At 41.2% G+C, this 12,790-nt stretch overlaps 2 protein-coding genes across 8 annotated transcripts in view; one reads left to right on the forward strand and one right to left on the reverse strand.

The window, feature by feature from the left end:
* The window catches only part of dph1 (diphthamide biosynthesis 1), a 294,949-nt gene that overhangs the window by 64,840 nt on the left and 217,319 nt on the right, over positions 1-12,790 (reverse strand). For 3 of the 7 annotated variants that reach the window (XM_058080444.1, XM_058080439.1, XM_058080440.1), the window contains one exon: positions 6,068-6,217. In XM_058080444.1, coding sequence (XP_057936427.1) covers positions 6,068-6,099 — 32 coding nt within the window. In that variant the 5' untranslated portion in view covers positions 6,100-6,217. Of the gene's footprint in view, positions 1-6,067; positions 6,218-6,491; positions 6,596-6,676; positions 6,759-7,965; positions 8,124-12,790 lie in introns of those variants that run through there. The other 4 variants (XM_058080441.1, XM_058080438.1, XM_058080437.1 and 1 more) reach the window with 3 other exon arrangements.
* rtn4rl1b (reticulon 4 receptor-like 1b) overlaps positions 8,364-12,790 on the forward strand; it is a 179,486-nt gene continuing 175,059 nt past the window's right edge. Inside the window, exon 1 of the mRNA XM_058080435.1 lies at positions 8,364-8,985. Within this exon, the coding sequence (XP_057936418.1) occupies positions 8,973-8,985 (13 nt within the window). The 5' untranslated portion in view covers positions 8,364-8,972. The remainder of the gene's footprint in view (positions 8,986-12,790) is intronic.

Genomic DNA, 12,790 nt, shown 5'->3' on the forward strand with positions numbered 1-12,790 from the left:
CCCAGAGTAATTCCAATTCGACACATCACAGCCATTTCAATCAAAATATCAACATGTGAATGATCCCGGGAAAATTGCAATGTTAGTTAAGGTTCCCATTGATGCTTAAGACCTGATGCCCAACCGTAATACGTCATGCAACGCAAGTTTTCAGTGAGAGAACTAGCCAGTGTTGCGTATGCTGGTTTCTCGACACAGGGCCATTATGCATGTTTCACTAAGTGAACACAAAACTGAAACAGGAGAAATGCAACAAAATGCATTCCTGGAGAGCAGCAATGTGTACAAGCATTTCCAAGGATCATAAAAAAGAGCAATTAATCTCACAGTAAATGAAAATGGAGACAATAATGAGTGCAAATGTAGCCACCCGGTGTTCTTTATTGGAACTTGTTAAGCAAACCAATAAACCATACCAGACCACAGCCTACTGTATCTTGCTCCAGAACCATCGGTTGTTGCCGTGTGTGGACATTTTGGAATAACAAGGTGCAGACAAAAATTCCGGCATTAAACAATAAAAGCAGGACTGTGGCTGCATGGTTAGATGAGACGGAGTGATAGATGCAGTGGTAGCGATGAAAGGTTAAGGGGTCACAGAACGCTCATGCAGACAGTGAGAGACAGGTCATTACACAGGAAAGGGCACTTTTATTAGTGGGGAAAAGGTTTCGGAACACACGCCAGCCACAGCTGACAGCTAACAAAGAGCTTTCTCTTTGGGCAGCCTTTGACAAAAGGTTAGATGTTGGAGGTGAATGCAACTCTGTGGACATGTTAAAGAAGAATTAAACATGATATGATTCTGGTACTTGGTTACGGTCAGGGGAGGACAGTGAGTCATCATGAAGCAAAAAACTAAATCTAAATATTAATATGTCTATTGGAATGTTTTACACATATAATTTATGTGATTCCAATCATTTGAAAAATGTTTCCCAAAAATAGTCAATGGTGGAGTCAATTGACGACAGCTTGTCACAGTCTAAGCCAGGGGTCTCAAACACGCGGCCCGCAGGTCAAATGTGGCCCGCAGGACACTAGTTTGAGATATGAAAGTTTAATGTTAGTGCGGCCCACGCACATTTGATATGGATGCTGTATGGTATCATGTACCCAGAAAAAATTATTAAGTTTGATTAATGTTCATGTTAAAGGTTAAATAACTTAATAGTTATCCTCCCTATCCGTGTGGAAGTGGTAAGTTGTTGGCTTTTTAAGTTTAAAGGAAATAACTTGGAGGCTACCGTTTAGGTCGCTAGCTCTCTAGTTTGCGAGTTAGCATATGTCTCAAGACCCTGCAGTTGCGCAATATGTTGTAAATAAAAAAAAAAAAAAAAAAAAAAAAAGAGTATAAATGTGACTATAGTCGTGTTTTGTCATGTCTACAGGGCTCTAATAATGCTTAGTTAATTTTAATCTGAAAAAAAATAATTTCTCTACCCACCAACTATATGTGGTTTCTTTTTAATTATTTGACGTTTTATTATTATTATTATATTTATTTATTACTGGTTGATTTTCTTTATTCTTGATCTTATTTTGTGTAGAAAAATAAAAATGAAGATATGTGAGAACAGTGGAATGTTTTATCAGAGCTTTTCTTGTAGAAAATTGGAACCAAAGCAAAGTTTATTCATTTTCCTGTTATTAATAAATGTGTTTTTTTTTTTTTTGAGGGGGGGGGGGGCTGATGCGGCCCAGCCTCACCCAGACCCGAGCTCCAGTGGCCCCCAGGTAAATTGAGTTTGAGACCCCTGGTCTAAGCCTATCGATGTCAGTGTGTGTGATCACTCACCTTTCAATCTCATTGCTATTCTCTAGCATCTGTTCACGCACTTTGCCTGGCAGTCACTCAGCCTCACTGGCAGCGTCTACCGAGCTGTCCACCAAGCCTCTGATCTTCAAGCTTCAAATTTGACTTTTTTTGTTTTTTTACCAGAGTGACATTTTGTCATTAAAACACTCGAGCAAATACGGCTAGTTGAGAGCTTGTTCTTGTCCCACTAGAATGCTACAAGCGGCTATCACGTCTATGGGGTATGTGCTAACTTACTTTTTGGCACTTAACAACCTTGTTCTCTTGTTATGATAATAATTATGTCTTGGCTTCAAACACTAGTTGCGTGTCAAAGCGGAATTGCTTAAGTATGTTCTGTCTGTGAGTGACGCCAAGACAAGCGGCTAGCGAGGTGTCATGTTACTCCGTTAGATAAACTTTTTTTGTTCTAGCTGCTAAAATAACAATATCGCTATAGCTTGGTGAATATTGTTTACCTAAATTGTCCTCTTCCTTTCCTTGTTATTATTAACGGTTATCCAAAGTATAAACTTTGATAATCACCAAATGCCATTCATTCATTGATTCATTTTCTACCGCTAATCCTCACGAGGGTGCTGGAGCCTATCCCAGCTGTCTTAAGGCGAGCGGCGGGGTCGCCAGCCAATCACAGGGCACATATAGACAAACAACCATTCACACTCACATTCATACCTATGGACAATTTGTCGCCAATTAACCTAGCATGTTTTTAGAATGTGGGAAGAAGCCACGCATGCACGGGGAGAACATGCAAACTCCACACAGAGATGGCTGAAGGTGGAATTGAACTTGGGTCTCCTAGCTGTGAGGTCTGTGCGCTATCCACTCAAACACCATGCAGCCCCTCACCAAATGCCACTGCTGGTAAAATAATTTTTGAGTGTGGATTTACTAGCAAGTGACCTATACCCGAATTTACTGTGCTTCCGTTTACTTGAAACACACTGAATGTACACATGACAACGAAAGAACATGGATACACTGTGCTCTCAATGATAATATGTATTTTGTACTTTCTGCATGCATGACATTCATGTGTAATTGAAAATCACACAGAATTAACAGAGTGTTTGCAAGCGCCTCACGCCATTTTTGTCCATTTGGATGTAAAACATGTTTTGGTTTGATAGGCTGGGAAATCTAAAGAAAATCTGCACCGCAGCCTGAAGGGTTTTGCCATCCAATTCAAATGGAATTCTAAACATTATGAGATGAAAACAATCTCATAATTGCAGCTATTCATTTCTCTCAATGCTTTGCCCAATGGCGCGTGAAAGTAAATGTATCACAGAAAAAAAATGGGAAGCAACCAAAAAAAAAAAAAAAAGACAAAAAAAAAAACATTATACTGCCAGAGGACTTACTTAAAAAGAAAACTGTCAAGCGAGCTTATCATTTGGCTGTCTCACTTGTGCAAAGACCTTGGAAAACACAGCAACTCCCTGAGCGTTCCACGAGTCTCCCTGGGAAACGCTTTCATGGTTTCAAGGATATTGAGACACTTCATGGCCGTTTCCACTTTTTGCCATCTTCAGGCCATCAATGTCTCGATTAGGTCTTTTTTTTCTCTCTTTCGCACATGTGATTTGGTAGTCACATTTTTTGGAGGCAGCTTAACTCTCCTAAGACATATTGTGGACCGTGACAACATGACAGAAAGACTGAAAATAAACCTAAAATGCATAGGTAGCGATGACAACAAAGTATCCCACGGGGTATGTTTTCCCATCGATTCCAATATACAAGCACCTGTAAGAAGATGAGTCATTAGATAATCGGGTGTTGTTGCGCTACCTAGTGGTGAAGATGGTAAATTGCAGTTTCACCAGCCCTTTTCACAATTTAAATGATTCAAGTTTAAATGGGGGCGGCACGGCAGATGAGTGGTTAGCGCGCAGACCTCACAGCTAGGAGACCAGGGTTCAATTCCACCCTCGGCCATCTATGTGTGGAGTTTGCATGTTCTCCCCGTGCATGTGTGAGTTTTCTCGGTTTCCTCCCACATTACAAAAAAACGTGTATGCTAGATTAATTGGCGACTCCAAATTGTCCATCGGTATGAATATGAGTGTGAATGGTTGTTTGTCTACATGTGCCCTGTGATTGGCTGGCGACCAGTCCAGTGTGTACCCCGCCTCACGCCCCAAGACAGCTGGGATAGGCTCCAGCACCCCCCGCGATCCTCGTGAGGAAAAAGTAGTAGAAAATAATTGAATTAATGAAAGTTTAGATGGACCATGTTGCTGTAATAAGGATAAGGCTATAAGGATAAACCATCGAAAATTTGATTTTAGGTCATTTCAGTCACTTCTCAAGTGACTATTGGATAGAAATTTAACTTTGATATACTAGTGCACAGCTTGATACACTTATCCACTGCAAATGTCTCAACAGGCAGCCATTATTGTCCAAACAGCTGGCAACACAAGTGAGTACAAAGATAAATGACATGTCTGCTGTCAAGCATAGCGGTGGTAGTGCCATGCTCTACTGTGCATGAGTGCTGCCAACACCAGGGAGCTGCAGCTAATATATGAAGACAAGCGATACAGAAAATGGATGAATGCATGGATTGGAACATTCATCCGTCCATCCATCTTCTATGCCACTTGTCCTTACTGTGGGCCTGGGTATGTTGGAGTCTATCCCGGCTGTCTTTGGGCGAGAGGCGGGGTACACCCTGGACTGGTCGAAACAGGAACATCTAATATATCCATATCATAAAATATGTTACTATAGTTGGCAATCAACAGACCCACATAATGAGAATATAACCTCTGTAGCAGAGAAAATGATAAAAATAAATACTTTTAGAAAAAAATGCTAGTACACACTGCTCATGGTTATTTATAAACAAAAACAAAGAAGCTGGGAAGGCAAGATAAAAGTACATGTTTTTCAAATCTCCACTTGAAAAGCAACGACTTTTAGAGGCAAAGGCTGGCGGTGGAACAGATGGACGTGAAGAGGAACACAGGGAGACAGAGGTGACAAGGTGAGCGACGCAAAAAAAAACTTCAGAGAAGCAAGCCGAGGCTTGACTTAAAGTAAAAACTGCAAACCAAGAGATATTTAAACTCCTGGCATGCCATCTGCACATATCCACCCAACAACAGGACCAAGTGAACTACGACACAACTTGTGATTTGTTTTTGCTCGACTGCCAAGATAACCAAGTGTAAGGGTAGCACAGTAGAAGACGATGACAGAATGGTTTACGTGACACCCCTTTTTATTCATGAATGACAATGTGAATGCAGAGAGTGAAAAGTGGGGAGCGGAGAGAACGAGCACAAAAATCGGGCTCCAAAAACGGTGGGGTCAATCAGCCGCTTCCTCCAAAAAACAACAGTGCTCAAACATAAATAAATTAAAAATAACAGAATAAATTAAAAATATAAAACATCTATCTTTCTCTACTCAGAGTACCATTTTACTAATGGATGTGTGTCTGCAATAACATTTTCACAGCCGCAAATATGTTTGATCTCCAGACTGAATTTTGTAAGTGCAACCACAAATTCATTAGAGGGCGATTTTGTTTTTGCATTCGGAAAACCAACGAATTGTGGTCTGTATCGACATAAATGGCATGTTAGACCTACGAGGAGGCGGGGGTGTTGTAATTAAAGGATTCATCTAAATTTCTTGATTTTTTTCATACATAGTTGACACAAACACAAAATCAATAGAGTGGACGCTGCCACAGTCTTGCTAGCTTGTGCTTAAACACAACATGAATGAACTACTGTGTCATTGTGGCGTAAATACATATGTTCACAGCTTCAACATTCATAATTCATAGTCAAAGTATTACAGTGTATTTCTAAAACAGTGATGCCAAATTACCCTGATTCTTTTTAAAAAGTAAACGATTAACAAATAAACAGACATAGATGGGGCTTATGAATGGAAATATTTATAATGAGAATGGAAGATTCCATATAAGAATGGAAATATTTCTAAGGAATTATTTTACTGTGCTAGCTGTAAAGGTGTCATAAAATGTGATTGTGTCCCGGTGTTCTGCACTACTTCTTGAAACACCTGGCAGTTTTGCTTTACTGCATGCAAAAAGTGTTATTCCAGGATATCATGGGAGGAAAACACAAACAACAGAATTGCTGCACATATCCATCTGAGGCAAAGCCACATGAACAACAAATCATATAATTTGTTTTGTCACAATGACCTCCATTGCCAAGATAGACTGAGTATGACAATGGGCCAGAAGATCTTACTTACCTCTTGTAGCCTTTGCTTGTCTCACTCTCCATACAGTCTTTGGGATCTCAAAGTTGTAGTTTGAAGGTAATGCTTTCATGGCCTCCTGTAAATCGGGATTGTTGATGATTTCATCAGGGACTTGATTGACCACGCGACGGGGCCCTCGAACTAAAGAGAAAATTTCATTGCACAACATATTAGGGCACGTATTATGCCTTTTCAACGATTCTGACCTATAAATGTAGTTAGAATTTTCTATTCTTGTGTTAATGTCAAATTTTCACATAATGAAGTTCTCATTTGGAAGTGAGCCCTGAAAGAAGCTTGGGATGGCTCAAAATGCTCGGTTTCAAAAGGCGTGGTAAAACCGTTCCTTTATGACATCACAGAGGGGCTGACTTCCTTATATGGGCCTGGCTGTAAGACAGATAATCTCTCTGACCTCCCCCAAGCTCTGTTCCTCTGTTTATTTGCGAGCAAAGCCACATTTGTTTCCAATTCCTAATGACGCCACCATCAGGCATGAGTAGTTGAAGTTCCTGATTCCTTGTCAGTAAAAGAAATACATTTTAATCTGTCAACTGCATTTCAAACTGGACTGTTTTGTAAACATACAAAACCGACTAACTTGCTGAAGTCCGATGCTTTTCCTGTGTTACTTGGTCGTGTGGAAGAGTCAGTAGAGTCGGCAGAAAGTAACAATTTATCGAGGACGGGGGGGGGGGGGGGGGGGGGGGGGGGGGGTGGATGGGGTTGCCCCCTGGAGATGCACAGGATATTAATGAATGTAGTAGACATTTTTAAAAAATCCAAAAAACAAATAAACAAGAACCAGGATGTAACTTTCCCACTTTTGGACAGATTTAGTAGAGATACTCAATTGTTTTAGGCCACCATTAAATTTACACAAGTACACACAATCTACACTGCAAAACCACTGCTCAAGCTCTGCAACCATTCTGTCCAGTGGACAGTGATCAATTATATTCATTCATTCATTTTCTACCACCTTTCCTCACGAGGGTTGCGGGGGTGCTGGAGCCTATCCCAGCTGTCTTTGGGCGAGAGGCAGGGTACACCCTGGACTGGTCGCCAGCCAATCACAGGGCACATATAGACAAACAACCATTCACACTCACATTCATACCTATGGACAATTTGGAGTCGCTAATTAACCTAGCATGTTTTTGGAATGTGGGAGGAAACCGGAGTACCCGGAGAAAACCCACGCATGCACGGGGAGAACAGGCAAACTCCACACAGAGATGGCCGAGGGTGGAATTGAACCCTGGTCTCCAAGCTGTGAGGTCTGCACACTAATCACCTGACCGCTGTGCAGCCTGTGATCAATTATATAATAATCATTATTATATTATTAATTAGCTTATTATTATGACTATCATCTTCTTCTGATTATTACTACTCGTAGTAGTAGTAGTAGTAGTACTAGGCTAGTACTAGGCCAGTGTAACTAGTAGGCTAGTTAGGGGGACTAAAGTCCCCCTAAAATAGGCCTAATGACGCCACTGGTCTTAACTGTGTTTATTTGTTGTAATTCATCGAGCAAAAGAGGGGTTACTAATAGCTGTTTCCCAACACAATTAGTGACCACATTAGACTTTACTGATGCTGTAGAAAACCTAACGCTAAAATGCTAAAGCTAAAGACGACTAACAACCGAATTTACCTTGAAATGGCATACAACAGCATGTATCTCCTAAAGACTGTTATACGTGGCAAATTATATAATGTCTCTTTTCACAGCACTCGTAACGCTTCCAAACTGTTTTTGGCGTCTCACTATCGCGTTGCTAGTGTTGCTAAACTTACACTAGCACACTTTATGTCACCGCTTATCCGATACATTTCTGTGTCATTTTAAAATAAGACATTTTACAAAGAAAGTTCATTTTTACCTGTTGGCTTTTTGACAGCGGCGAGCTGCACTTCACACGAGGGAGCCGCCATGTTTTTTTTTCCCCACCCCAAACACAGGAACAACCAGGCAAAAGCAATCGATGCAAGATTGTCAGATTATAAAGTCGAGCACCGATGCAAAGCGGCTGGAATTTAAAAAAAAATCGCGGGTTATATTTATACTATTTAAATGAATTAATCCATATAATAAACGAGAAAATATGAATAATCTTGTTTGTAGAAATTAGTAATGACACTCGATTGTTGATCGATTTTAAAAGGCATGCTTCATTTTCATGATGCGTGTTATTGACTTGCAAAAGTTCAGCCATCATGCATGACTATGTGCGCGTGTGTGCTTGTGTGAATGTGTGTGTGTGTGTGTGTGTGTGCGTGTTAGTGTCGGTCTCTCCAGTTAGAGAGAGGCTGAGCCCGGAGGAAGAGGAGGATGTATACAGGCGGCACAACATCACTTTCTGCCTCCTTGAGCGCGTCGGCTTGCTGAATGGGTGCAAAGAAGATACATCTCTGTTTGGACAACATCAAACTATTACCCGGCGACGTTTTGGGAAACGTGTTATTTTAAGGATGCATCCTAGTCCAATAACTTATTAGATTTTGGGAGGAGATGCAATTTGAGCGAGACTGACTGTCAGGGCGGAAGGTGGATTGATATTTCTTTTCCTTCAAATCAGTACACCATCGAATGTGTACACCTTTATATATATAAAAAAAAAACTGAAATTATCATCATTTATTCGGACTCATGGGATATACTGCATGTGGGTATTTTGGCAACGATTGCATCCCAATCCTAAACCCTCCGAATGAGCCTGCATGGAAAAAAAGATCATCATTATTCATCTCTGTTGTGACTGACGGGAGTGACAATTAAGTGACATTGACACCTATAGGCGTCGGGATCAACTTCCAAAGTTAAAGTCTGGAATATTTGGATCCATGATTCTCAGAGGACAGGGGCGGAAATACACTTAAAAGCGGCAAAATGTTCAAAAGGGGTGAGTGAGTCTTAACTTTTAATGATGGCGGAAATCAGGCGATTCCCTTTTATGGTCATATGTTGTCTTTATGAAATGAAATGTGCAGACATGCGTCTTAATTTGCAAGTGGCGCTATCCTGCCAGTGTTCATGTTCATGTGCGTGCGCAAAACATGAGGACAACAGTGTGCTTAACAAGAGATGATGCCGCACTGCAGTCTATATGACTTGTTCCCAGGTCATATGGTTATCTGTTTTTGCACTGAATCATTGCAATAAGTGGTATTATTTTGTACTGTGTGTGTCAGGGCTTGTGGTTGTGATGGTTCACAAGGTTATTCACCGCTGGCCACACACGATATGAATGGCCAAGACCTTTTGGAGAGGGTATCTAAACCCTCAAAGCTTTAATAACAAGTTTCTGCAGGAAAAAAAAATACACTTGAGGTGTATAATTCTGTCTAACTTTTTGTTTTGGCTATCTCGCTATCTAGCTATTTGATTACAGTATATGTTCTCAAAGGATAAAACTATAAAATGAAATTTGGGCACACTTTAGAGGAGTCAGTGTACAGCTTGGAAGGCAACATACTGTAGAGCTAAGATCATAGGCATTTGCTTGAAGAGGCAAAGTGTACATACATAGATGTATGTTTGGGCTTGTTATCATGTTGCAAAACTGCCATGTGGCCCATTTTTACGAAAGGGGAGGGGTTCATGCTGTGCTTCGGAATGTCACAGTTGGTGTTACTTCGTTCCACAATACTGTATCGATATTAAAAAAGTATGATATGGATATTTTTAAGCATTTATCATAGACTGTATATGGTATTTATTCAAGAGCAGACACGGCAAAGGTTCATTTCTGATTTTAATTTAAACCTCCGATCGTTAGGTGGCAGCACTTCCGTAGTCAATTAGGCAAGGACGTTGAACGAGATTCACGAGTGAAACGTCCTCACACATAAACACAGTTCAACATGGCGGAATGCCAGCACATAACAGCGGCCCCTGCGGCGTACAACACATTTTGGATTTCTACACAACGTAGGGTGTGCAGAAATTGACAAAACCCATGCCGTTTGTAAAATGTGTCGTGTTTCCCGAATAAAGTATTCGGGAAGTCCACTTAGTCCACTTAGTGAGACACTATGAGGACCTGCCGCTAGCAAGCAATACAAAGATCCTTTTGTATACTACAAAAGTAGTACTGTGATATTGCAGGTATTTTGTTTTTCAAATTGATATCACTATTTTGTTAAATAATGGTTATTTCAAGCATCCTAAAGGGACTTTTTTACTGATGTTAGTTACTTTGTTCCACAAAAATACTGTTGTGATGGTGGATAAGTGTTGAAAAAACCCATGTTTCCCTCAGTGGACTGGATCGCTTCAGTAGACCAGCACTTAAGCAGCCCTAGACCGTAGTTCTATAACCACCATGCTTGACGGGTCAACAAAACAATTACTTTGGCATTCACTATTTAGACAATAATATCTGTGCTTTGAGTGGTATACAGGCTGTACACAGACTACTCTAAAGTATATCCAAGCTTTATTTCTATAACATTGTCTCTTCAGAAGATATATTGTATTAAAATGGTTGCTGTAATGTACATTAAAATCAGTACAATGTGGCAATATCTAATATAATAATCAATTATAGATAAATATAGTATCAATAGTCTTATTCATTGACCTTTTACAGTCACTGTAGGTTTCTGACATAATATTTTGTTATGTCAGTGTAGTCGGTGTGCATCTAATTATGCAAGTACACAGACTTTTGAATCGTCTGATCACATGATGCCAGCACAACAATCCTGAAATTGAATAAATGAGCTCATCACTGTCAGTCTGGTGACTTATGACATAATGGACTGAAATATAATAATTAGATATGTTGTGATGTATTTTAGGATGGCCAAAACAACACATTGTCTGTACTGATGGACTTTTGCAGTTTTCTTTGTCATAGGGTCATACTGGTACCAGCATACTCGAGATAGATACCGCTGATGAATTTAACTCTGCTTTGTCAGACCCAATCTGTTTTGGATGGGTTTGTGTAGCGCGCCTCAAGGGCAGAGGGAGAAACAGCCTGTTTTCCTTTGCCATCACATCGATTATTGCTGTTCCAAGAGTCGAGATGAAACACACCATGGTGATGAGTGCTTATAGCTGGAACAGCTTGGAGGGGGAGGCCCATTGTCTAAAACTGCCTCCTGACAGCTTAGTGCAAGAAGTGCTGCCATCTCATTTAAAGGAACGCATTACAAGGGTCGAAAACTGTCTGGTAGAAGCAACATTGAGTCACCATGCATATTTATAAACATGCTCTTGGCTGTTTAAAATGCAAGCAAACATGTCTGCCGTGGTTCCGTGTCATACTAATGGACATGCTAGTAAAAGCCGTTATGACTGATAATGTATAGGATGTAAGATCTTTAAGATTTCCCATAATGCTCATTCATTTTACATCATGCTAAATGGAGCTGGAAGCAGAGGTGGTGGGAAACATTTTCCGTAGTTATTGTATGCAAATGAGCCATTTCCTGCTGCAGCTCGATGGGGAAAAATCGGTTAATTCAAGACAAATTAATTTTGAGGTATAGTCTGCCAAAAGTGCAAGCGTACAGCAGCATGTCTTGAGTCGACAGTGAGGCATAGATGTGTCAGTTTTGGCAGGAACATCGAAACAAGTTCTCTGGTGAATTTGAATTACTTTGCGCCTAGAATAACACATTGCAGGGAGCCTGGTTAATGCATGAGGCCGAGCACCTTCTGTGACAGATCCACCATTCACAAACACATACAGTGGAGGCAAAGTGTCTTTAGATGATTCATACAACTGTGACATCGCTCAGCTTGACTTTTCATGGCGACTGGTCGTGGTTGATCACCGTGCTCGTCAAGCAGAAAAGTTGATTTTGTGTTCACAACATGTCTGATCATTGTACACTGATACCTTTTGTTTTTTTTGGTTCGGTTTGGCGCTGCAAGTGGTTAGCATTCAGGCCACACAGCTAAGAGACCCGAGTTCGATTCCACTTTCGGCCATCTCTGTGTGGAGTTTGCATGTTCTCCCCGTGTATGCTAGGTTAATTGGCGACTCCAAATTGTCCATAGGTATGAATGTGAGTGTGAATGGTTGTTTGTCTATATGTGCCCTGTGATTGGCTGGCCACCAGTCCAGGGTGTACCCCGCCTCTCGCCCAAAGACAGCTGGGATAGGCGCCAGCACCCCCGCGACCCTCGTGAGGATAAGCGGTAGAAAATGAATGAATGAATGAACATGTCTGATCATTGTACACTGATACCTTTTGTTTTTTTTTGGGTTCGGTTTGGCGATTGGGGCTGCACGGTGCTTGAGTGGTTAGCATGCAGGCCACACAGCGAAGAGACCCGAGGTCGATTCCACCTTCGGCCATCTCTGTGTGGAGTTTGCATGTTCTCCCCGTGTATGCTAGGTTAATTGGCGACTCCAAATTGTCCATAGGTATGAATGTGAGTGTGAATGGTTGTTTGTCTATATGTGCCCTGTGATTGGCTGGCCACCAGTCCAGGGTGTACCCCGCCTCTCGCCCAAAGACAGCTGGGATAGGCGCCAGCACCCCCGCGACCCTCGTGAGGATAAGCGGTAGAAAATGAATGAATGAATGAACATGTCTGATCATTGTACACTGATACCTTTTGTTTTTTTTTGGGTTCGGTTTGGCGATTGGGGCTGCACGGTGCTTGAGTGGTTAGCATGCAGGCCACACAGCGAAGAGACCCGAGGTCGATTCCACCTTCGGCCATCTCTGTGTGGAGTTTGCATGTTC

Source organism: Doryrhamphus excisus, chromosome 8, assembly GCF_030265055.1.
Source record: "Doryrhamphus excisus isolate RoL2022-K1 chromosome 8, RoL_Dexc_1.0, whole genome shotgun sequence".
NCBI lineage: Eukaryota > Metazoa > Chordata > Actinopteri > Syngnathiformes > Syngnathidae > Doryrhamphus > Doryrhamphus excisus.